General features: G+C 39.9%; 1 protein-coding gene across 4 annotated transcripts; it reads right to left on the bottom strand.

The window, feature by feature from the left end:
• Positions 1–2,364: 2,364 nt before the first annotated feature.
• On the bottom strand, positions 2,365–27,181 carry APLF (aprataxin and PNKP like factor). Of its 4 annotated transcripts, none has more exons than XM_080614652.1 (9): positions 27,042–27,181; positions 25,547–25,698; positions 23,978–24,104; positions 20,429–20,664; positions 17,391–17,779; positions 11,151–11,276; positions 9,150–9,196; positions 7,720–7,758; positions 2,365–3,335 (listed from the first exon to the last, which is right to left on the bottom strand). In XM_080614652.1, the coding sequence occupies exons 2-9, from the start codon at positions 25,577–25,579 to the stop codon at positions 3,130–3,132; spliced, it is 1,203 nt and encodes a 400-aa protein (XP_080470778.1). In that variant the 5' UTR covers positions 25,580–25,698; positions 27,042–27,181; the 3' UTR covers positions 2,365–3,129. The 4 variants fall into 4 exon arrangements, with proteins under 4 accessions (XP_080470778.1, XP_080470780.1, XP_080470779.1 ...); XM_080614654.1 differs by having other exon boundaries at positions 20,486–20,664; XM_080614653.1 differs by lacking the exon at positions 27,042–27,181 and adding an exon at positions 26,887–27,017.
• Positions 27,182–27,235: the final 54 nt, after the last annotated feature.

Below are 27,235 nucleotides of genomic sequence, written 5' to 3'. Positions count from 1 at the left end.
GGGTGACCTTTCTGGAAGTGAGCCACCTCCTCCCCCTGCAAGCCACAGGGAGGGAAGAGTGACAGAAACCAGACCACAAGCAGAAGCACATTTGCAATATGGCTCTGAAATGAAGACTCCACACCAGCTTTTCAGTCAAGCACCCCAAAGCTGGGTGGCAACATAATTAAGCCCACTCAGGCAGCTCCTGCTTGCTGGGGGTAGGGGATGGACATGGCCATGGGTATTTCCCAGGCCAGGACCCTTCTCCCCATGCTCCCCAGGCACAAAGCCTTGCCCTGATTCTGCCCCACAAACCCCACCCATCGATGGAACTCAGTGCATGGGCCAGGCCTTATTTATTCCACACAAATAATTCACTCTGAAGAACAGGATTTGAACATGCTTGCACCTATAAACCTTCCCACCTGCCTCTTACGTCAACGCTACAGCCATACCAACTCCGCCAGTTTCCCACTGCCAAGGTGGGGCTGCAACAATCTCTGTTCGGGTGGAAACAGGCAGCATTCATGGTCCCAGCTTCTGACCCCAGGGCTTAGCCTCCAAACTGCAGGAACCTCACACCTCGAACACCCAGTGGTACACCCATCCTCCACAGCCTGGAGCACACTTGGTGCCCATTGCACTGCTGGGTCCTCACTGCAGGCCCGCACAGGCTCCGCACCCCTGGGCAGACTGCCTGCCACCTGCTTCCCTGCAGGAAAGCAGCTTTCTCCCCTTGACAACACCCCGCGCCACAGACCTGCTCCTCGGGAGCGCTCACTGAGGCACCATCCCCACAGAGCAGCTTCCCCTGAGGGGACTCCACCACAGCAGTCTCAGCTGCCCGCAGGTATGGCCTGGCCCAGTTGCAGGACCCTGCACTTGGCTCTGTGGAACCTCATGAGGTTCTCCTGGGCCCATTTCCCGAGCTTGTCCAGGTCCCTCTGGATCATCCAGTTCTAACCTTCTGCCACAGGCAGGGCCACCTTCTACTAGACCAGGTTGCTCCAAGCCCCATCCAACCTGGCCTTGAACACTGCCAGGGATAGGGCAGCCACAGCTTCTCTGGGCAACCTGTGCCAGTGCCTCAGCACCCTCACAGTAAAATATTTCTTCTTACTTTCTAATCTCAATCTCCCCTGTATCAGTTTAAAACCATTCCCCCTTGTCCTGTCACTATATGCCCTTGTAAAAAGTCCCTCCACAGATTTCTTGCAGGTCCCCTTTAGGTAGTGGAAGGCTACTGTAAGGTCTCCCCAGAGCCTTCTCCCAGGTGAACAAGCCCGGCTCTCTCAGCCTGTATTCACAGGAGAGGTGCTCCAACTCCCTGAGCATGGTCCTGATTCACTGAAAAAATATTCAGTAACTTGACGTATGAGTGTCTGCTGAGTGTCTGGGTAGTCTCATCTGTACCTCAAAGAGAGCAGGGTCCATCAATATACCAATATCCTGGAGACACAAGGTCAGCCCTCCAGAAGAATAAAAATATATCCTGCTATTAAGGAAATAATACAACTGGAAAATATGCTTTAACAGAGATAGCTTCAACCTACCAGTATAGAGCAGCTATATTCCAGCTTTGACTTTCCCAGTGTATCAATAATAAAACTTGATCTAATATGCAAAACCAAGAATTACTTCTAAATTTGCTTTTTTGTGATATGTATCTGTGAGCCTCCAGTGATAAAAGAGACTATTTCAACTTTTAAAAGTAAAGGGGCGTAGCTCCTGAGAGCAGTTTAAATAGCCATTCACAAAATAATGCTGTTAGAAAATGCTCCAGCTTGAGGGAGGTTATGGTCACAGAAACCATAAGACATTGTAAAAAAACACCTACTAGATTCTTTCTGCATGAAAAAGCTTTAGTAACCAGTATGCTGATGGCCAACAGAAGCAGATGTTCTTCAAACCTGAAACAGTTGCCCATCATCAATGTTTATATTTTTGATATCTGGAATGTTCGAGTGACACTTCTGACACACAACTGGCAAAGATGATGCAGTATCCTAAAGCAACCCTGCACCAGCTAGCAGCAACGGACATCTAATGTAAACAGAGAACATTTTGCCACCCAATTGAAAAGCTTGAGTGTATTTGGATGTCTGTCTTCAGCCATGATTGAGCAGATGTTCACAGGGGAACAAAGCCACACAAGAATGCTTACCCTGCTGAATTTCAGGACAGTGTCCAAAACCAAGTGCCAAATTCACATGGCTCCAGACATCTGTCCTGAAACATACTAGAACTTTTTAAACTTACTTTTCTGAAAGCTCAGGAAAGTTGTAAATACACTGAAGGCAGGATCTTCCAACAAAGTCTTTAGGAATCAGAGCCATAGTTACAGGTTTTTCCCACACTATGTTACAAGTTTAATTGTGCAAAAATACAGTCACCAAGACTTTGGATTTGTTGTGAACTGAACATAATTCCAGTGATGTACAGACACAGCAAATGATACTGCTGTAACGAGAACAAATACACCATAATTGTTGTGGAGACAACCGAGTGGTTTGATACACTGAGATGCAGTTCTCAAGTGATTTTAAACAACCTGTATTTAACTACTGTACATTAAGAGAATCAAAGAAATGACACCTAAAACGAAAGCCAGGAGCAGAATAATGAAGTTTAAGACTGCACCAACTTAAAAGAACATTAAAAAACTGGTTTAGACAGATTCTCCAGCAATGGCCAAGTAGGTCTGCCATACTGCAGGTGTGAAGCACAACCCCTCTTCATTCAACACAGTGTGTGTATACATATATATATGTATTGCATTTCAGCAAAACAAAAGGCTTTCCTAATGCAAACGTTTCTTTTAAGTATAGGAGGGTGAAGCATTAACAACCTTTAAAATTTTATTTCAACCTAAAATACACCAATGGTGTTGCAAAAGAAATAGATGAGGGGGAAACAAACAAAACTTTCAGAGCTCAGTCCTCTGGCTCCACCACTTAATGAAACAAGGAACCCCAACAAAATAATACATACGGAAATGAAAGGCTTTGGTGAATCCCCTCACCCCCATTAAAATCTTTCTGTAATGCCTACATCACTGAGGAAAAATCAGTTTTCAAAGCAATTCCTGTCTCTGCACATCCATGTTTTAACACAACCAGATCAGACATGTAATGTTGTTCTGTGCAGCTACATTTTGGTCTTAACAAATCTGCGTGCTTCTTGCAAAAGTGTTTCAACATCTTCATTATCCTTGTCTTCTGAACTTGGCTCCCAGTCAGAGTCTTCATCAATAGGGTCACACTCCTCTTCCTCATCATCTATAAAGCTGTCATCAAGGTCATATTCATCTGGTTCATCATCACTGGCACCATCTTTCTCCACAACCCTTTTTCCTGTACAGACAAAAATGTCATATATTCATGTATCATAAATACAGAACTGGAGACCTTCCAGAGACCATATAGTTAGTCTCTCTCCTCAAGAGGAGAAAGAATCAACTAAAGCACTCCACCCAACACTAATAATTCTGAGTTTGATTTTCAAGGCTGTCATGAAAGCTGTACTATCTCTCTCTGACCTCTACTGCAGCACTTACCCACCTGATCACTTACAAGTTTTTCTTACTGGCTTTACTTCCAGCACCTGGAAAACAGTATCAGGCCTTTTGACAACATCTTCTGGTATCAGAAAAAAACCAGAATCTGATGTCTTCTGATCACTTTTCTCAAGGAGTTAGGCACACAATTTTCCTAGTTGTCTTCCTGCCACTTCTGTACCTAAACAATTGATCTACCTTGCCATTTATTTTCAACCAAGGCTTTCTGTCTTCATCCACCCACACTTACTTAGGGCTATTTTATACTCTTACTCTGGCACGGCTTTTAACTCACATTCATGTCTTTCCTGAGTTTCAGGTATGAGAAGGGAATCTGCTATATCACTCACCTCCTATGTTCTCAACTTGGATCCCTGCTGGATAGTCTATGCTTCCTTTCTGAACATGGGTTAAGGAAACAACAAAAGCAGAACACTTTTTCCTGAGCTAGCTGCAACCTGTTTTGCAGTCCAGTCTATTCTATCACACTGCTTCCTAAGCTGCTGTCCATCCAGCTTCTTCACAACTTACATTTTGCACTCAAATTGGCTTCTCTCTTCACAGTATTTCACAAGGCTCTGTATTGACACAAAGACTCAGAAACCTCTGTTTACAAGAAATGGATACTGTTCACAGCATGTTCCTAACTCTTTACACAGCTTGTCTTGAAGCATTCTTTTAATTGCTCAAATACGTTGGCACATTTAAACCCATTCCCCAAGGCAGGGTAATTCTGCTATTTGAAGAAGTCTTACTTACCTAACTTGGCAGTGTCTATAAAAAGCTGCTGCCATAGCAGCACTGCCTTCTCCTCCTATTTATCAGTAGCTGTGAACCTTTAACAAGATTATTTCTACTGCTTCCTGATTTTGGTAGAAGTGCATAACCCTTGTTCTACAAGCCTACGCTATCTCCCTTTTTCTTACATGACCACAATTCATAACCGGCCAAAGTCTATTAATATTCCAATAGTGTTATTCTGCACTTAAGTCATACCTCTGAATAAACCCATCGTCATTCCTCTTCTTCCCAGCCTCTAATTTTTGCATTCTTATCTCATCTAGAAATAAATTATCTGTATGAGATCACTGACAGGTTATCTGTTGAGCAGTTCTTATCATTCAGATGAAACTATAAACATGTTTGGGGTTTTTTTAACTCAGCTACAGACCCCAGTCCAAATCATCAATGTTTGTATTAACCATAAGCATTTCTTAGCAACTTCTTGAAACCTCAGGTCAGAGCTCTGGGCATTCAAGCTATGTGTATCATGGGCAAACAAGAACACCAGCATCTTAGACAGTCAGATCACATCCTCTATCAGTTACATTTTTCTACTAGTGGGAGCTTTACTATTTCAGAATTACTTTACAGTCTAAGACTTTATAGCAACTCTCACCCAAGGTTATCAAAAGCATTAGTCAAGGTTCTCAAAAATACACAACTTTATGGTTGAATTTTCTACAGAGGCACTGAAAGAACTCCTAGAACAATGTCAGCCATGTGACACAGCCAATAATGTAACTGAGAAATATCCCATGGCTGGCCATATTCTTGGAAGGACCGACTCTGCACCACCTAGCACAAGATCCTGAAAATGCCAACTGTCAATTTCAGATGTAATCCACTATTGTTTACCTGACTTCAGGGGAAATCAATCACACCTATGCTTACACATACCAGAAGAGTTTCTTACAAGAACCGCAGACTATGGTCCTGCAGAGTGAATTATGTCTTGGAGGGAAGAGATCGAAACAAAGATGCTAAATACAGTAGGAGCAAAATCCCTCTTCTCAAACTAAACTTATGAAAATAATAAGCCCAAAACCTTCTTAGCAAAGAAAAGCTCTTCTTCACTTTCACAGCACTGTGGGTGGCATTTTATAGCAGAAGTAGGAATTCTGGCAAAATACTACTTCCGTGTTTTTCCTACAAATGTACAAGCAGCATACTATGTTTTTCATCCCTGTACATCAACAGATTGCATCAGTGAATGATGCATTTCTTTCTACGTCTTTCCACTCCACTTCTTTCCACTACAGTTTAATTCAGCCCCACTGCCCCTAAAGCTGCTCGCTCATTGGGTACAACTCTGCCTTTTCCCTAGTAGTGTATTTATACAGATGACCTTGAAGCTTTCTCTGAAAGCATCTCCTTCATGTGGGGAGAAAAAGCCTGTCAACTACCCCTTTCAAAGAGTTATATTTGCAAGCGCTTAGCAACTTGCTAGAAAACCTACAAGGAAATGCGTAGAAGAATCCTGCATAGCTGCAGCAGGTCATTCAGCTAAGTAGCAGCAGTGCAGTGAGGTCATTCAGTAGTAACAGTTTATTACAGCATAACTGACCTTTTTCTTTTCTTCCTCCCTTACAACTATTCCCCCCAGTAATTAGCTTTCTATGATTTCTCAGAACATACCACATTCTCTACAGGCAATTTGTAATCTGTCTGGTAACAATTAGACTAAAAATGTTAAAACCCAACCATGTCAAATGCCAGGTAGATAGTACCCTTCTTTTCTTGGCTGGTGGAGTTTAAATACACTTGCACAGAAATTAATGGTGTACTTAACAGTGTAGTTGTGCCAAACGGCACAGAATAAAGGTTAATGGCGCCCTGACTGTCTGTGACCTTACATGGCTCAGTGTGACTGCCTCAGACGTGATGGTACCGAGCACAACCTTTTACAAGCTTTGTGCTCAAGAGAGCTCAGAAACCAGTCAACAAGACATTGGGAGAAAAAAAATATCCAACCAGTAAATGTGATCAGCACTTTAATAAATGAATTCCTTTCTTTCCCATGTGTAGAATATCAGTTCTTCCCTGGTTGCCTCATTATAAAATCTTAACCCCTCACTGTTCTTACAATGCTATTAACAATTCTTACTGTGTTGGAATACACATTTCTACAAGGGAAGAGTGATCAGGGTGAGGCTGGTACTTTGCATAATGGGATGTGGCAAAGCATACAGGTAACAAACAAGCCTCAGAATGTCCCAGTTCACAGATACAATCATATCAAGCATTCAGTGATGGCAAAAATGCACGCATACATGATAAGGAAATGGGATGGGAAAGAAATTTCTCGATAGAAAGTATAAAAGCAACTTCTTGCATCCATCCACAACAGAACTGGAGGCAAAACCACTTTGCCTAGAAAACTAACTACAGCTATTTCCACTTTCATTTATTTTCTCTAGAAAGCAGGCATCTCTAACTTGAGGGTTTCTTTAGGAAATGCCCAGCCACACCTTGGTGACCTCAAGGAAGACAAGCCAGTTCCCACTTCCATTTGAGACGCAGCAGTTCCACTTCCTCATGCCTTGTTCAGGCCAGTGAACGTGAAGATGGCATATCACCAGACTTTCAGACTGCTCTAAAAGTTCACTTTTAAATTGCTTTAGAAAGACAGGAAGCTGAGATACAAAAAAAGCTGGAAACAGACCTAAAGGGTGTATAAAACTGGAGTTTATGCACCTGCAACATGTGAGTGAACACTGTTGGCAGCAGCAAAGCAACCTTAGGTGCGCCACTGTTACCAGTGGGGAGATATTCATCCACAGTATTACAACTTACATTATTGCGACACTACACTACAGCTTGCCTGTACTACCAATAATCCTCACTGACAACAAGAAACTAAGAAGGACATATCTGTAGTTTAGCATGAAAGCTGCCCTCAACTCAAAGGCATTAACCTTCTACACTTTAGTCCTAACAAGCCAGTATCTTACCTCACAGTAAGTATAAGAAAAGCTCATAAGCACATGCACAGACATCACCCAAAAGTTATTTAAAGTTTAGTGCAATGCAGAAGGAATATCTCAATGTTTAAAGAGCAATCAATCTTTACAGGGCAAAAAAACACTAGATTCCTTTCATCCTATTATGACCCCTGTGTAAGGAAGGAAGAACTGATTCAGCCACATGTGTCTCCTTAAAACACTTGTTTGTTTTCTTGTCTGCTTCTAGGGAAGTACAGGTATGCTCATCCAGGAAGCCTGGTACGAATTCAATTTCAACACTACTACTTTTAAAATAGCAAGCTGGGTTTTACTAAAATAACAACTACTTCAGGTATACACTACCAAGCATCTACAGCACTATTAAATGCCAGAAAACCACTGCAGATCTGTGGTCTCACGCTGATGTGCCCATTTATAACATTAGAATATACTCACCATTTTTTGAAGTTCTTTGTCGGGTTGCTCTTTCAGTTACTAAAGAAAAGAAACGTATCAGTCAGGGCAGACTACAGCCTAGCACAACAGTTATTCATAGAGTTTGCTACAACAGAACACTGACCTATTAAAATTAATGCTGCAATGGTTCTGTTCTATCTACGGTATGAAAACTACTCTGCTGCCCAAAAAAATCCAGATGAATTGTTCTTACAATTATGAACCGTGCCATCTGCAGACAAATATCATTAATATTGGTTCAGGGATTTTTTTAAGCAGAAAATTGACATACCAAAGCATTTAAGTATTTTACAGCATTGTTTCCATAAATGCAATTTTTCCTTAGTAATACCATAATCCAGATTCTTTAAAGTAAAATACCTTGTCGTTACATTTCCACAACTGTTCTGCTCTGAACTACTGCTCACTGCATTGGGATTTCAAGTGGAAAAGATCTCCAAGTCCAAATAATCACGAAAAAGCACAAGAAAATGCAAAGTATCTCTTTGAATTTTTTTACGAACAGACAAAATGTAAACAGTACATTCCCGAGTTTTTCAACAAGCCTCATTACTGGAATATAAAACAGGAGTAGAAAATTTCTTAATAGAAACTGAGATTCATTTTTAATTATATTCTCTCCAAGCCTCAAGAGAACATATATGCAAAACTCGGTTCTCTCAATAAGAAAAACACTGGTTAAAAATAAATAAAATTAAGAAATAGGTGACAGATCTGCTTGTAATGTTTGTTTTAGAGCATCACAAGACTTGAAAAATTGTGTGGTACCTGAGGATTTCCTATCAAAAGAAAAATAAGAATAAAAAGTAAGTACAAAATCATAAAATATAAATCTTTATAAAGCATAAGATATTTCTCTGTATATAATTTGCTATAGGGATGGGAGAAAAGCTATAAAAATCATTTACTGCTGTATCCACTCGAAATGTGGGGAAATACTTCAGTAACACCTAAATATATTCCATCTTTTCACTGCAATACTTCAGCTCTGAATGAAGGAAGCAGAATACAGAGATCTGGTAATGTTACACTATACTGTGTTTAATTTTCAATAAAACCTAAAACTCACGAAAATAGCCACTTGTCACACAGCATTTTGTCAATTCCTAAGATACAAATCAACCAGACTATGTCAGTTGTGTCTGAGCCAGCCTACCCCTCTTCACTTGAAAAACGTGTAAAAATGAATGCAAGTCTGCGATGGCCAAGAAGCCTCCTTACCACAGATAAGGGCAAGACCTCACACTTGAGAAAAGCAAGGGTGCAGGGCAATACAGAGTAAGCTGCAAATGCAGTGTTACTCACTTACAGTAGATGAAAGCATTTTATTACAAGTGTTTTTTATATTTGTTGCTGGGTTTTGGGGGTTTTCCCCTTGACTTTGAGCTGTATTGAACAAATGTTCTCACCTGGAGGTGCAGTGTGCTTGTATTCTAGCTTGTGCTGAGGATTCTTTCTGCAAAGAAGAAAACCACATAAGTGTAGAACAAGATAGTGAATCAAGCTTAACAAGACCAAAATCCCTTAGTATTTTTGATCCAAGACTCCTTGGTATTTTATGAATCATTTTCATTACTTTTAAAAATAAAGTTCTGTGACCAGTGCTTTACTGCAGTGTCTCAGCTTATAGAGTGAAAGAAAACAAATCAGGTTAAGAGAGTCTTCCTCTTATAGAATCATAGAATAGTTAAGGTTGGAAAGGACCTTGAGATCACCTAGTTCCAACCCCCCTGCCATGGGCAGGGACACCTCACACTAAACCATGTCACCCAAGGCCTCATCCAACCTGGCCACTTGTTACAGCATTAAAAAATAATAGATGTCTGATCAAAACCAAGACATGAGACAGTTTCCAAAGTTGTAAAATTAGATGCATTTGTTCAGTGAGATAAGAACTGATCCATGTGACATGCTTGAAACTGGAGATTCATTTCTGCAGCAGCAGAATTTTTTTGTGCATTTTACAAAATACCCTTGCTGTGAAGACTACCTCTAAAACTAGTTGCTTATTTATGTTCTCTAATTTTTCAAAAGCAGAGCACAGTCAGTCCTCAGTAGAAAAAACTGTTCTTATCTCAAAATAACTTGTGACAAATTCACATGCTTCAACTTGATTTACAATTCTATTGCTACTGCTGTCCCAAAGTAGATTATGCGTGCATTACAAGTGATGGCTATCTGAATAAAAAAACGGAAGTACAGCTTCCTACTAGATACACTGCACTGAAACATGAAGAATTGCCTATTCCACTGGTTTACTATTGTCACAAGCATCAGATCGTTCAATCCCTAACCAAGACACAGAGTCTTGATCATTCAGTTATGCTCCCTTCAAATAGTAACCAACAGATAAACACAACAAATGTAACACAAAACCCCTTTTTTGTTGAAAGAATTATCATTGCCTCGTGGGTGCCTCCTTGCCTCTACCCACCAAAGAATGAAACACAGATTAAAAAATGATCAATTAATACAGTACACAGGTGTTCTTATCTGGAAGGAAAGAGTTTAGTTTTGGATAAAGCATCTCTTGTACTCCTGAAAAGGACGTTGGTGATTTCACTACTGTTATAAAGCCAGCTTTCTCATCCCAGGATGAGAAATTCATCTCATAGATGCTTTTCAGAAGAGAAATACTTTCTCTGCATTAGCTCAATATAACATGGCTTTTTCTTAAAAGTTACCATCTTTTTGTTCCATTTCAGAGAGAACACACTGTTTAGGATCACCACACTTTCCGGGAGACAGAGGAGAAAATGCTTCTGCTCAGGCACAATCTTTATTCACAGCAAGTGTTATTTTCAATACACCCCCACAGAAGTGTCGTTGCCTCAAAACATATCCTTTGTCCATTTTATCAATTAAAAAATAAAATAAAATAAAATAAAATAAAAGTGTAAACCCTAGGTATTTGGAAACAAATGGAATAAAACAATCTTTTGAGGAAAATCTGTAGTGTTTAACAAAAACAGCAGTCAGCCATAAACTGGATTTTATTGCTGTGACTAAATTATGTTTTATAACAAATCAAATATTGATTAAGAGGTTTTGTACAAAATCTCAACAAATACTTTATCAAAATTTAAGCTAAAAGTTACGTAGCAAGAACATATAACAATAAATTATTGCTTATATAAAAGAAGAAGAGTTTACTAGATGTTGACAAGTTTAAAAGTGTTGATCTTTAGGTCACTGAATAGTTTCCAGAAGTCAAGTTTCCATGTTCACCAGCTCACACAGGCTCTGGTGCTTTAAAGGCAGAAATTTACTGTCTGCAGTAAATTTCAGAAGGCTACAGCCAAGATTTAACACCAAGAATTACTCTTTATTCTATTGTCATTTTGCAACTCCAGGGGAGATCATTCTTAACCTGTAAATTAAGATAACCCATTTTGTACAGCATTTCTTACCTGTAACAAGCTGTTCCATATGGACACTCAGGTCGGTTATCATTGTTATCCTGAGCTATGATCTCTGTTTCATAATAGTCATCATCATTAGGGTGACTGAACTGCTGAAAGTGAACAGGATTCTTCCTGCAAAAAAAAACAAATATTGAGAACTGACTGTTTCATTTAAACACAAGAAGTGAAGATAAGAAAGGTGTTACTGAATCAGTGACAACTCATTTTTCTGTGGTTACACGAAGGCGAGCTCTTAATATTCAACTTTATGCAGAACGTAAGACCTCCTTTCAGGATAACAGGAGAAAAGTTTTTTCTCAGCATATGCTGCAAAAGAGTGTAAATCACAGATTTTCCTCTTTGCCATCAGCTTTAAGTTGCAGACCCCCAACACATACGTCATCTACTGATGTAGTCTTATAGCATGAATATTACTCAGTGGCCAGCTTGCTGAGTCACAATTCCCTCTGGAGCTATTGAAATACCATGGAAAACAATACTGAAGTCTTAGCTCAAGCTGGAAGAGCCAACGCACAGCAGCAGAAAAACTGCTGTATTTGAAGACTCCCCACATCCTTGAGATTGCCTGTTAGCTCAGGCTCTATTATTTCTGTTCTGTATGCGAGTTACTGCCTACATGAATATTTAAAATGACAGAATATTATTCTAGATGGAGCAGTCTGCTGGACATTGCACTGATTATGCTGTCAAGTTTGCCTTGGCTACCACGACATTTCATTTGAAATGTCAAATTACAACGATGTATCATACTACATAACTACTCTGTATGCAGTTGAATCACACCAGTGTTAGTGATGACAGCACGTTACCAGCATCCAAAACTTCTTGCTCTACCACACTTACGCAGTTGAATCCAAGGTGAGCAAGTATTGAATACCAATATACACACCACTGAAAGAACAATTCTGCTTCTGGGCAACAGCTTTGACTGCAACCATACCAGACAAAGCAGCCATAAACATCACTTAGAGAAACGTTTGCTTTATAAAACTTCTGCAAGTGATGTTGAAAAGAACAGAGAATAACACATTAGGACTTCAGGAGAAACCCATGTGCCAGATCAAAACATACTACAAAACATTATGTCAAAGTGAACATACTGGTACCAACAGCAAATCTACTTTTCCTCTATGATTTATTTTAAGGACACTTTCTTTTCAAGCATAATATTTAAAAGTAAGAAATATGAGCTAATTTAATAAATGATTTTCCAAAAGGCATCCACAAAATACTTCAGTAATTTACCACACTAATTCCCAGAGTACATAACCTTCAGCGTGTGCAAATTATGAAAGTGAACTGCTTGCCTCAAGAAGGAAGAATGACAACTCTGAACTGCAAAGTACTTACTGCTTTAATTTACATTTGTTACAGCTGCATTTAGAAACACAAAGCCAGAAACATTTATGTAGCTAGCTACATATACAACAGCTCCCTCACCCATCACAGGCATTCTTTCCTTTAAATTCAAACCGACCTGTTAGGAACTTCATAGGCAACAGCAAATACTAATTTCAGCATTTCAACTACTGCCATCAGAAATAAAAGCTTTTGTTACAACTTTTGCAAAATGATTACTTAAGCATTGTGAGCAATACTGGTCATTCAGGCTTCCTTTTAGGCATCTGAAAAAATTAGATATTTAGTATTAATACTTTAAAATCTCCATTTACCTGGTATCTTCCACTCGGGAAACTCAACAAGAAAGCTACAGGTGAACTCTTTCATGCGCTACTTATGAGAGAACCAATGTCTCTTGGATCTCTTTACACAGGTGATAGACTTACGGTCCCAGTGTTTTCTGTTAATTTCTGCAAACTACTGGGTAAATAAATACAGTTTCACTAAAAATCATAGAATCATAGAACGGTTTGGGTTGGAAAGGGCTTTTAAGATCTAGATCCAACCCCCCTACCATAGGCAGGGACACCTCACACAAGAGCATGTCACCCAAAGCTCTGTCCAATCTGGCCTTGCACACTGCCAGGGGATGGAGCATTTACCACTTCTTTGGAGGACCTGTTCCAGTGCTCCACCACCCTCACAGTAAAGAACTTTACAGTAAAGTAAATCATTGCAAGGTTGCATTTACCAGTCTTCGACAACAACTTCTCAGGAAACATCACTTCTTACACCAAACTCAGATTGGCTGTCTACTTTTTTTCCCCATTTAAAAAATAAATGAGATGAGAACAAGTCATTTTAGAGGCTACTTCCTTTGTTTTCTGAATGTATAGAGCTTACTTAGTATTAGCAATAGCAGCAAGAATTTTCAGTAATTTGAAACACAATTCACCTTCTCAAAGGGATACAGAAGCAACTAATGTTGTGTGAAATTGTGGATGCCTCATGTCCTGCAGTGTTCGAGGCCAAGCTGGACTGGCCTTTGAGTAACCTGGCCTAGTGGAAGGCGCTCCTGCCTGTGGCAGGGTGCTTGAACCTAGACAATCCTTAAGGACCCTTCCAACCCAAACCATTCCATGATTGTATTTAATTTATTCCTATAGTAAAATACATGTAGCATCATAGTCACCAAGGAAAGAAGGCCTAGTAGCTGTTGATTATCCAACCTATTGTATTTCAGGAGATATCCATTTCCTTTTAAAAAAAAAAAGAAACAACAGGATCTTGATGTATGCTCCCTATCACAGGGCTTCAGGATTCTTCGGACCAGTTGATGATGCTCCTCAAATTATATGTTACCTATGAAGTACTTTACACATGTCCTGCTTCAGACACTCAGGACTATTAGAAACATCATATTTTATCTTACCTTTACCTGGATAATTTGTACTCATTCCACTTCTATGTGTTGTGTAACAATATCCAGCAAAATAAACAGAAGCATAGAATTGCATAGCTTGTATTAAGCAAACATTTTCCCTCCTTGCAAAAATCTAAAGCCTCTTCCTTTTATTAAGGGTTTGGCTGGTTTGAGGGGGTTTTATTTTTTTTTTTTGGGCACAAGGGATTTGAGTGGTAAGAACACAACATCTATCACGCTGTAAGTTGCACTCTGAAGCTAATTCGTTTCACCACAAAACCTCACTGCACAGGAATATGTTATTCGTTTGATCAAAACAAAATTATACTCACACAAAAATCAATTAATTAAAAATCTATTTTAAGATTAAAGCCTTACAACAGCTGCCTTCTCAAACATGCTTACTGCAACTTCACTTTTACAGAAGCTTTGGATTTATGTGCTTTCCCTTGACGATGCAAAAAATCATGCAAATAAAAGTTATGCAAATAAAACTTATCAAGTTCTTCAGAATCAATGCGGTCATCTCAAGCAGAAGTTGTGTACTGCCTAGTGAAACATTTAAGACAGTTTTTCATCTGTGCAGCTACCAAAAGGTACTTAGAAGCTTTTCCTAAAGCAAGTTTAACTGATTAGTTAAGAATCCCTGGCTCTTCATAATCACATGCAGAGAGCCCTGACATCATAAGAGCTATTTTCTAGCTAGTAAGGAAACTAGTAGTGAAAATGTAATGAATTACCAGCATTAGTTATAAAGCCACAGAATTCAAACCTGAAGTTATGCCACAACTTCATGTAACATGTTTCTAAGTTCTATATTGTAAGTCTTATTAGAAGACAGGACTCAAAAAAAAAGATACAGGTTTTCAGCTGACAGATTTACAAGCTTAAGGTGAAAGGAAAAATACTTATCTTCATCAACAAGGAGCAAAGCATTTAGATGAATGCACATACAAACCCAAAGTTCTGGTTGAGCATGCCCTGCTTTGACAGCTGTGAGAAAGCTTTTTACACAGTCAGCAGAGAAGAGGTCTACCTACCCTTCTGTGCAGCCCTTGAAAAGGAGGGGTGGGTTTGGATCTATTTTTATTTCTAATTTCCTATTCTTCTAACTTTGAAAAACAAGCAGCAGACAAGAAAATGAACACAAGAGAGTGCTGAAAGAGTAAGTTCCTTGACAAAAAACATTGCCAGATATAACACACAGAACACTTGCCTCCTAATAGCAGTTTCTTTCAACGTGGTAAAGCTTCAGGCTACCTCAGAAAGAGAATCTGACACTGAAGGACAATGAAAAGAAGCATTCCCGGAGTGAGGGGTGTGCATGAAGCTTGAGTCTTTCAAAAGCAGTGTTTTCATATTAATAAATTCAGAAACTGAACTACGGGTTACAAAGTTATTTCCTAGATGTTTAAGATGTTAGAGAAATCTAATACAATTAATAGAACATTCAATCTTTTCTATTTTACTGTGTACCAAACATGCTGGAGTTCTATCCAAGAGACAAGCATATCTTAATATGAGACTACAAAATAAAGACTACAACACTGAAGAGCATGTAGTTATTGGATAAATAACATTTTATGAATGACGAACCTCGCCTAGAAAAACAAAACTTCAGGGAAATGCTACGGTTACTAACGCAGTACTCATTTAAGATGTTGACTTGTTAGATGTTCTTGTTTGAAGACACCTTTCACAAAGTTAAAAGTCATGAAGGAGAAAGAACCCAACTACCTGTTGTACTCAAAGCAACTCCTCTTCCTTCACAACTCTAAAACTAGTTTTTGCACAAGAAAAACACTATGGAATGGAAAACTGTGCATATGCTATCAGTGTGCTCCTTCAAAGTATCCACTCACGTTACACTCAGGTATGTGTTGTCAAAAATATGGGTAACTGAGTGATCTGCTTTACTCTAACACAGCTATCTCTTCAATGCAGAAAGACTACTTGGTGGTCTTGCATCAAAAACAAATATTAAGACAGACTACAAAGCGTATTTCTTTTGCTGCAAACAAAAAGTAAAATTCTCTGTCAAAGTAAGATTTTGTTATGTGTTATTTCAGAGCATTCTTTTTTCTTATAAGGCAACACTTTCCAAAAGTATTGCTGCCAAATGTTTTAGAATAAAAACCCAAGAAGAAATGTGCACATGCAAACTCCTATTCCATATTACCTGTAACTAAAATCTGCTTTCCTAAACATTAGGAATACTTCACCATATCAGAGCATTAAACCAGCTTAACCTACGCATACAAGGAAAATCTTGTCTGAGCAAAACTAAAGATAGCTAAAGCAAACTAGAGGCTGCATTTGTACTACTGGATCAGCTTAACTGCCTAATAAAAAAGTGTTCTCAACATAATCATTAAGGGCAAAAATTGAGATATGAGACAGAAAGGCACATGCAAAGTGGAAGTCTGATGTGTTCATTAACACAACAGCTTTATGCTACTGATACATAGTTATCTGCAGCAGCAGGCACACCTCACATACACAATAAGCCATCTACTTGTGCTTGTTTTCTAAACCTCGCTGTTTTTTCCTATTGCTCAAGCCCACTGGGGGAAAAGAAAAAAAGAAAAAGAAAAATAATTGTTAACAAGAAGAAGAAATCACAGGACATCACCCACACCCCCCCCTTTTTCTGGATTACCCTTATCTTTTGTGCTTATAATGAACATGGATTATCTAGACCTCAAAATCTTCTGAATGCACTTCTCAGGTCACTGGTCATTTGCTAGCACTCAGCACTAGTGCTTTGGAACTTCATGGGAATATTTGTATCACACAAAACATGTCTGTATTTCACCATAAATTGCGAGGTAATGAGTAGCAGAAGAGAGAGTTAAAAAAAAAAAGTACTGCTCTTCACTTGAAATACTACCAAAGACACTAAGCAGATAAGCGTTAATATGGAGTTTGCAAGTATTCCGTGTTCTGGTTTTAGGAGGAGGACTGAAAGCTTAAAAAAAATAGGGATGACGAATAGGTATTTAAAGTATTCAGATCACAAAGCACACAATAACTTCAATAAATACAAGCATCTTTCATAAAAGTTTCATCTGCTAATAAAACAAGCCTGTTGCTCATTTCAACCACCTACATCTCTTCTCCCCCTGGTACCTGTAACCATACACACATGGTTTTTATTTCTTTTCTTTTTAAAATGAACCTTTTCTTGCTTCTTATTTCCTACACCGTCTTTTAATTTGCTGAAGTACTTCACCCCTTGTTTGGGTTACATTAACAGTTACCTGCTAATGCAAGACATCCTGGCTCCTCCTTTCATACTTTAAAAGTTCCTGTTACACCATTTGCTTCTCATCAGTCCTCTTTTTACCACAAGTTTTATTCTCAAATCAAAGCTTGTAACAACTTTACTGTTTCCTCTTCCATAGCTAATACATTACTTCTTAATAACAAGCCAGCTTAAGCTAGTTTTAATTTTGCTTTACCTGTAACAGCCTGATCCATACATGCAAGGTGTCCTCTTATGCTTGATTTGTCTGGAGCTTTCTGAAGCATCTGCACTTCTGGTTGAATCAGAAATTTCAGTCTCATAATCCAGATTTGCATCAGGCTCAAGAATCCCTTCCTGGGCATCAATATTTTGGGAAGTCCTGCCCCAGTGAGCTTGTTGGCTTGTAGAACCAGTAATCGGCTCTTTGTTTTCTGTTTCCTCAATTCTATTTTCTTTACTGGAGATCTGACCTACTTTTTTGGACCGTTTACTATTCAGCTGCCTATCATTTTTTTCCAGAGAACTTCCATGTTTTTTAGTTCCAGTCTTGCCATTTCCTTCCATGTTTCTCATGGTATTCTCAAGAGGAAATCCCGATGTATTCTGTGGAACAAGGTTACATTTTGAAGAACCTGAAAATTTACACTCTTCAGAATTAAAAGCTTTAAGGTCAAACTCTGCCTTATCATTTTCAAAATCAGAGAACAGCACAGGGTGGAAAGGACCTTGAAAGAAAAGTCTGGTCCAGCCTTTAAAATCTTCTGCTCCACTTCCCAAACTCCAGTTAGCTGCTAAATACAGCTGCTGAATGAAAGGCTCAAGTGAAGTACACACACACACACACTTTAAAGAAAAACTTATCCAAGAGCAACCATCCTCCACTCCATTTTCCTCAAACTGGAGTCAGGCTCCTCTCTCACTTCCTCAGTTTGTGAATAATCCAAGGACTTTAGTTTAAAATACTTATTAAAAATGCTGTTCCTGAAAAATGAATCGGGATTATATGTGTGAAGATATAGTAGGATCTAGAAAAACACACATTACAATAAAAGATTCAATTTTAATCGCTTAAGTACCAAGATATGTGGAATATATATTTCTCTACATAAAATATCATACGGGAGATACACGGGAATTCATGATTTACACCTTGAGCTTAATCCCACCACAATACATTGTAAATGCCTCAGCTTGTGACTCTAAATCATAAAAAGTTGTCAGTAAATACCATCAGGCAAAGACTTCAGTTTTGACAAGTGCTGCATTTTAAATTTTGGTGCAATGTACATTTAAAATAAGAGATGTGCGCTTTAAAAAAAAAAGTATACGAGATACATAACGAAGAAAGGAACATTGTCCTAACAATTGACACATTACCTGAAAGTATAGTTATACTGAAGGCTGAACTATTTTAAAACATTATAGAACTATTTTAAGGTCTCTGCTTTCTCCAGTTTATTATCTTAAGTTCTCCTCCAGCGAATTCATACTTAGTTTACACATGTGTTTGGCAGAGCTTGAAAATCGGCTGGTGGTTTCCTATTTTATTTTGTTCCTTTTATTGCAAGCCCCACAAAATGGTTAACCAAAATGAGAGACAATTAGATTTGAGATGGAATGTGATTAAGAAAGGGCAAAGTCCACATTAGTATCAACTGATCCTGACAGCAGCATATTCACTAATTCAGCTGGAGACAAAGATGACTCCTACCGAGACTCACAAAATCAGGCTCAGCAAACAACTGCAGCTTCATTAACAAAATGAGGACTAAATTAATTTGCCACTCCGATTTGCAACTCATCTACTACACACTTCAATCCACTGCCTCTATTGCATATAATGAGACCAAACACTTTCACATTTATTAGGTACTAATTAAAACCAGGTTGCAATCAAGGAAAACCGAAGCCATCAGCACTGCTGGCCCTGGTTCTAGCTCGTATGTGACCGCATTGCCACCTGGTGGCTGCTGGCCCTGGAAGAATTAACACCCTTTTTACTTCTACCCTTCAGCAGATTTTCTCAATCACCTTAAATATAACAGCAGGAGCATGATTTTGATATCAAAACTCCAATCGTATAGAGCTGTCTCTCATTATTACTTTTGCTTGCACTAACCCGTTAGTTTTTTTCTGCAAAGTTCTGAAGGCAATTTCTTACACTGTGCTTGGGATAAAAATGACTAATTAAATTATTAGGAGAAAATAAGTAAAGCTTTACACTTAAAAATTGCAAAATGAAGTAATTCATTATGTAGTCACTCACCTTGTAATTTGACAAAGAGAAAACAGCACTGAAGCTGGTATTAACGCAGCTAGTCAACAACAAAGCTCACTGCTCTTTTCAGATAAAGAAACCACTGTGCTACAGCAAAACCAGCCCAGCAGGGTATGCTCTCCATGAGTAGATCATTTCAACTATCCTTAAGCTTAATTAAAAAACAAAACCAAAACCCCAGTAGTTTTCAGTGTCAAAAACAATGATGCATACCAAATAATAGTATTTTATCAGATCCTCGAACAGATCCAGGCAATTCTAATGCTAGAGATTAAGAAAACCTCCCCAGGTTGTTCACTTAAAGGAAACACCAGTGAAAGCCTCTGTCTGCTCTCACCAGAATATAGTTTGTTTGTCTTTGATAATGATCCTTCTCTTTTCATTACTAGCAGGGTGCTATCACCAAGTCTTTTACTGCCTGTAAACACAGCTGTACTGAGGAAACACAGGGGTTGACCAGCTGGACTGAAGTATCTGTTCGCTCATTGCCACAGCTTATTTTGGATTTCAGGGAGCTTTTTTTCCTCCTTTTTTTGGCTCAGATTTCAAGATAGTGGCATAAGCACACTCCATGCTACCTTTCTTCAAAACATAGCAGTTGCTGAGCCACATACCCTGATCTTCTGATCATAAAACTTCACCAACTACAATGGCTCTAGTATGGACAAAGTCCAATGCTGCATTACATCAGTGTCATACCATCACCTGTCCCTAAAGAGTTTTCAGAAAGAAGAAACCATGCACCAAGCCACTGCTAGAAACAGTACATTGGCCCATGTCTTCCAGCCTCTTGCTATAAAGCTGAAAGTCTGGTATTTCTATTGGAACATTTGGGGCCTAAGTCCTAGATCCTGAGAAGGAGGCGCTAGAAACCCAAGACTCCGAAGGCTTCCATGATCCTTGCCATAGACCTGGCCAATGGACTGGCATTTCAAAACAACTGTTAAAGAACAAATCACAAGCAGAACACGTACTTCTGTTGTAGACCCAACCTTCAACATGACGTTGCCAACTACACTCTCAATAATTACCCGAGACAAAGGAACAGGGATGGAAAGACAGCTTCTTTTCTTTTGATCTTCCTCTTCACCTTCAAAATCCTCTATAGTTTCTTCAGAAGCTGATCTTTTTTTCTGCTGTGCATTTACTTCTAATTCTAATGACTCCATATTACTTTCTCCCCATCCTTGGCCTTTTTTCATTCTATTACCTTAAAAGAAAAATTAAAGGGTACTTTTAGAATGTAATTTTACAAGAAAATCCTTACCATGTTAGAAATCTAAAGCTACAGCAAAGCAGAACACTGAACAAAAGCAAGAGAAATAGCAGCAGCTGTGCATATGCTGTTTCAACAATATATATTTCACTTCCCACTTATAGGAGTAAAAAAAAATATATTTTAGAATAAAACAGATGCTTCAGGGGAAAATTTGGAAGAAAACAATAAACACGTGGCAAAGGATATTCCAGACTGAATTTGGAGGAAAATAATAAATACATGGCAAAGATTGGTCTGGACTGACTGTATCCGTAACACGGACAATTTCATTTACACAAGGGACACTCATCAAGTAAGCCACATGTCAAGAACAACTTTTATCACAGACATATCATGTAAGTATCACTTCAGACTATCAGTTTATACAAACAAACATCAATTAGGACATGGCAAAATCAGTGTATGCCCACTTGCGTAGTCAACCACATCATGGCTCATTATTTCATCAGCCAGTAACCAACAGAAAGGCAGCAAATGTTGTGCCTCTCTTTGGAAAGCTTCACACCTCAGAAAAGTGTAAGATCTCTGTACTGAAGCAGTATTTTCTGGATACACAGCTGGCAGACAGCTAAGGCCATTGTCCTGGTTTTCTTATAGCTCCATCTGCTGCGAAATGCATTCAGAAGGAAGATACTTGATGCCATTTTGCAAGACTTCAAAAACTCTTCCCCTTCAAAAAATACTGACGTGCCAAAGTCATGTGTATGAAGCAAGGAATTTTTCCAACTTTTAACACTCAATTTCAGAACCACAGATTAACATTACCTTTCCAGTAGAAGACAGACAAAAAAAAACCCGAAATAAATAAAAGAGCAGCCTTTTAGCTTTGTTCTCAACTTTTCTACCTTCTCATCCAATATAATCCTAAAAATATGCAAACCGTTTCACAATTTTAAGGGAGTATTTTAGATATACAGAAGGGATTCATCGTTTTATTACAGCAGCCCATTCTAAGCTAGAATCATGATTTCACATAATGATTTTTTAAACAGCTCCAATAGTGGTTGTAAGTGTCTCTAGCTTCTTCAAGATCAGGCCTTCAACAGCACACAGCTGTTGCCCTTTCCCTCTGCCGTGGTTTAAGCCCAGCTGGTAATTCAGTACCACATAGCAGTTCGCTCACTCCCCCACCTTCCTCCCTCCGCTCCCGGAGGGATGGGGAGGAGAATCGAAAGAATGCAACTCCGATGGGTTGAGATAAGAACAGTCCAGTAACTAAGGTATAACACAAATCACTACTGCTGCCACCAGTAATGATAATGACAAGGGAAATAACAAGGGAAGAGAATACAAACCGCTCACCACCCGCCGACCGATACCCAGCCCAACCCCGGCAGTGATCTAGCCGTTCTGGGTAACTGCCCCCAGTTTATATAGTGGGCATGACGTGTTGTGGTATGGAATACCTCTTTGGTTAGTTTGGGTCAGGTGTGTCTCTGCTTCCTCATGGCTTCCCCCCCTCCCCGGCAGAGCATGAGACTCAGAAAGTCCTTGGTCAGACTAAACATTACTAAGCAGCAACTGAAAACATCAGTGTTATCAGCACTGTTCCCAGGCTGAAAGTCAAAAACACAGCACTGCACCAGCTACTGAGAAGGAGAAAAATGACCTTTTACTGCTGAACCCAGGACACCCTCACAGCTCCAAATCTCCTACATGACCAAAACCTTCAGTCTTTGATACAAACCTTATATGGACATATATAACAAAATGATAGTACTTGTCAAAAACAAACAAACAAACAAAAAAGAACACAAACAAACCTCAAAAAACCAACCCAAACATAAAGAAAACAATCACGTTAGTGAAGGACTCAGCCAGTGGAAGTCTTCTTGTACATGCAATTTTTACATCTGAGGCAGTAAGTCAGCATGGAACAGTCTAGGTTTGGAAAGGGAAAGAAAGGCGAAAGGAAAAATAAAAGATAGTTTCTCAGAGTTAGCTTTTGAGGAAAGGAACAGGCAGGGTGTGCACTGGCATATGACAGATGTTTTTAAAGCCACCATTGTCCAGGTCAGTCGACCCAGACACCTGCATTTACTGTAGGAGATAAGAAGCAATTGGTCAGACACTGTATGAAATATTTCTGCAGGCCTGCTTGGGCATCAAGAGCAAAATTTCTCCATTACACCAGCTTAGCAGAAATAGAAGATGGGGAGAGAGGCATTAAGGAATAGCTGTGGGACACGGAGAAGCAGACAGGCACACACCAACCACAGTTCATACACTTACACTGGCTACGAGAGGAAAGTCAGCATCTAAACCACTTCGCACCTCACCACAGGACTGCGAGCAGGGTGGGGCACACAGAGAATGACAGAAACACTGGGGTAGAATTGTTAATGTCCATATTCATTTTCCTTCTCTCATTTCTTTAGTCCTCCAGTTCCATCAATAAAAGTCATCAGAGCAATAAATGCCTTGTGGCAAGTTTGTGACAGAATGTCTAATGGCAGTTTCAGAAGTCTTAACAAGCTCCCAGGACCAAAGCCAGACATGCTAGAAAATTTTCTTGGGATTGTGCCAGTGTGGCACCCCTGTGTCTCCCACTGATAGTGACTGAACACAGTATTTTGCTGCTGTTACTGCCAATACACAGCAGCAGGATGTTATCATACATTCAGCAATTTCCTTTTGTGGAAAGGAAAAGGGAATGCAATTCTATTTTGGCCTCATATTGGTACGAAACAATATAGAATATAGTTACTATATAGAAACCGCTACGAACTGCTCCTCCTAGAAGTAACTTTGGACTAAGTCATCAAGTTTGATGCAGTCACAGTTAAAAAACTAACACAGACAACCATCAAAAAAAAAAAAACAAAACCCCAAACAAAACTACCTTTAAGACCTGTGAAATTGGAAGAAACCGAATTTAGAAGGGCAACACATCAGTGACCTAAATGTGGAGAAGGCTTGGAATGAAAGGTACAGAAACTACGTAGAACTTGTATAGCTTATAGGAAAGGGTGTCCAAAGACAGTGTATTACCTGGCATTAAAAAGAAAACAAAAAATAAAAAAGGAACATACAGAAAATCAACTGATCACAAAGAACTCTGTCATGCCTGTAGGACTGATGACAAAGGAGGTAAGAGAAGTCAGTCTCTGTCAGCTGACAAGCATGGAGCATGGAAAGAGAAGTAACACATTAATACTTTCTACCACCACCATTATAATTGAAGAAAATTATATCAAAGCACACAAATGTATACTGGTATGCAAATGTACCACTGCAAACCTACCTCCTTTCGGTACAGGCTCAGAAATTCTCTCAACCAGGAGATCTTTTTCCAACATCCAAGATGGAAGCACTCTCTTTCTCCAGGTAGATTTTGACTGTTCACTTGCATTATCATCAAAAAGAGGAACCTGAAACAACATTTACTGTTTAGTACCTTTTTCCCGTTACAGAAGACAAGGAAAAAACCTAAATCACAAGTTTGTATACAATTATGTCCTTCAAACACAGCCTAGCTAACTACCTGCTTTTTGGATGGTGCCCATTGCCTGATTTTTCACATTTTTTTTTCTACTCCACTCAGAAAAATGACATCTGTACAAACATTGATGCAGGAAAAAAAACAAACCTCCTCAGACCTTTGGAATAAATATCTAAAAGGCTACAAACTGAAAATTTCAAAGAAGAGTTTTACCAGCATCTATCTTGGTATAGAGTTTCCGTATGTAAAGAGAAAGAGCAGGTTTAACAAACAAACGCCTGTTTGTCAAAACAGGCAATCCGTTCTCCAAAGACCCAAACAACCAAAACCCCAACCAACCAACCAACCAACCAAGAAAAACAACAGAAAAGTCTTGCTAGCATTCTTTCAATTCCTTTCTCCAGAAAAGAACCACACTCTAGCTCCTCTGTATAAACAATGTAAATACACCAAAATCACGTTCAGGACATACTTATTTACTCTAAGTCATTCCGTCTGTTTGAATCTCTACTTGCTACTGAAAGGTGTCTATCCCAGAAATCTCAGCTACAGTAACTGCTGACATTTCATTTCTTGTATGTAGATATTGTTATTATCTACTATACAATGATGTTGATCAGGGTACTCCTTTTAGCACCATGTTGGTAGACACACAAGAGAAGAACCAAGGAGAATCCTACTGGCTCCATATACTATTTATCAGACTGTCTGAAAGCCATTTGACATGGCAGTGTTTAAAAGAGGAAGAAGATTCTTGCTTTGAAAACTCTGTTTTGCTGGACAGCAAGCTGGCTGCCAGGTTAAAGCTGGAGGGCTTTTTATCTGTGTGTTTGGATGGATCTTCACAACACAACTCCATCGTAACTGCACAATTCAAGTGAAATAGGCTGCTGATATGCTACAAACAGATATTATTTGTAGCCAGCACAAAGCATCACCACAGTCCAACCACAGGCACTCCAGATGCACATTTCAGAGGCTTTCAGGCTGGTTGGAAGAACAGGCATTCATTCCTCTAGGCCTTTGCAGGTAGCAACACAGACCACAGCCCAGAACGGGACTTTGTTCTGTAGTACTGAACTCAGCTACAATATTGTTAGGTCAAAATATTCGTGTAGCAATAGCAATTTTTGTATATTTGAGAGAACAAATTAGTGCAGCATAACTATCATAAACATAAATACACAATACAAATATATTCATATACTTGTGTAGCACACAATCCTAACCAATAAAACAACAGATATTTTGAATATACAACTTTGTTGTTTACTTCTCAGAGAAAAAAAAGTAATGGGTTTAGAAAACACAACACCTTTCAACACATTGCCTACAAACGTTAAAAGTTAATTTAAAAAATTAAGCACCCACCGAATGTCTGGAAGTAGCAGCATTTTTTGTCATTTTTGCAGCTCCCTGTACCTCAGAGTTGGAACAAGCTGGTTCTATTAACAATGGACTACAAGATGTCTCAACTGGGGGAACACTCAGTGTTTCTTATGCATCAGCCTCCTGGTTTTTCTCTGACAAAGCAAAACAATTGTTAGTTATTCACACACAGGATCACAGGATATTAGGAACTGGAAGGGACCTCAAAAGATCATTCAGTCCAATCCCCCTGCCGGAGCAGGAACACCTAGATGAGGTTATGCAGAAGGCATCCAGGCGGGTTTTGAATGTCTCCAGAGAAGGAGACTCCACAACCCCCATACAAATCTAAACATGTACTTTTTACTCAAACACAGAAGTTGGTCTGAACATTGACCGTTAATACGCTTCTAAACTGAATGTAACATACTCTTACATCAATTTGCAAAGGAAACAAACATTCCTTCCTTTCTACCTTCCACTAGAAATAGTCTGAACAAAAAATGTTCCAATCCCTGCTGACCACCACTGTAGTGGTTTGGGTTTTATGTACATAATTTATACTAGTCACTGCCATGACAAAACTTTGAGAAAGCTGAAATCACAGCTTAGAATTTGTTTTTCTGTAAATCTTTTAAAGTTCCCAGAACTGGATTCTACAATAAAAGCGAGATAACAACATTAAGACCCAGTTTTCAGGATCAGCCACACAATGAATCCAGCACTTCTTGTCTAGCCCTCGCTAAAGGTTACAATTCTGCAGCTCTGAGGTGTCATCACACACCCAAGTGCTGGCTTTAAAAGCCTCAGTTCAGAGCCACCTCACCTGAAAGCACACCAAAACTGCAACTGTTTTCCCTTCAACCCTTTACCCTTCCACTAGACAATTCACAGTAAAGCTCACCTAGTTACAATCGCCTACTATGGGCAGGGACACCTTCCACTAGACCAGGTTGCCCCAAGCCCCATCCAACCTGGCCTTGAACATTTCCCAGGGCAGCCACAGCTTCTCTGGGCACCCTGTGCCCGTGTCTCACCACCCTCACAGTGCAGAATTCTTTCTTAATATCTCGTCTATATGTTTAATTACTTGCTGTATGCACCGCACAGCACCACTCGGGAGCCGCTGCCGCCCTTTCCACAGCTTCTTGCGTTACAGGCAAGGCACACACTCATCGGCCTCGCTGTTCGTTGCCTCCTGAAGAGGAACGCAAGCGACCAAGCAGTGCCCCACACAACAGGCCCCTCCGGGTGCTTCCAGAGAGGCTATGGGTCTGCACGGGCTCCAGCCTTGGCGTGTGCCCCTCTGAACACGGTGGATCGAGACACAAAACCACCCTGACCTCGGTCGGGAGCAGCCCGCCGCAGGGCCAGGAGATGCGCCCTACACCACACGGCAGGCCGAGGCGGGAGAAGGCCGCAGCCGGGCGCCTCGGAGAGGAGGCCGCGAGGTGATGTACCGGTAGCTCCGTGCGTGCAGGAGCGGGACCGGCCTCACCTCGAGGGTACCGGGACACGGCAAGACTCGGTCGCAGCCACCACCGAGACTCTCCTGAGGGTCGCTGGCGCGCCGGCTGATGACGCAAGGACGCTCCATCACATGACCCGCAGCGGCGGAGCCGGGAAGCGGAAGGGTTCGTTTCCAAACACGAACACCGGCACCCCAAGACACACGGGCACCCCCGCGGCGGC

Source organism: Psittacula echo (assembly GCF_963264785.1).
Source record: "Psittacula echo genome assembly, chromosome: 4".
Taxonomy (NCBI): Eukaryota; Metazoa; Chordata; class Aves; order Psittaciformes; family Psittacidae; genus Psittacula; species Psittacula echo.
The sequence above is the reverse complement of the archived record's forward strand: the minus strand, read 5'-3'. Positions and strand labels throughout refer to the sequence as shown.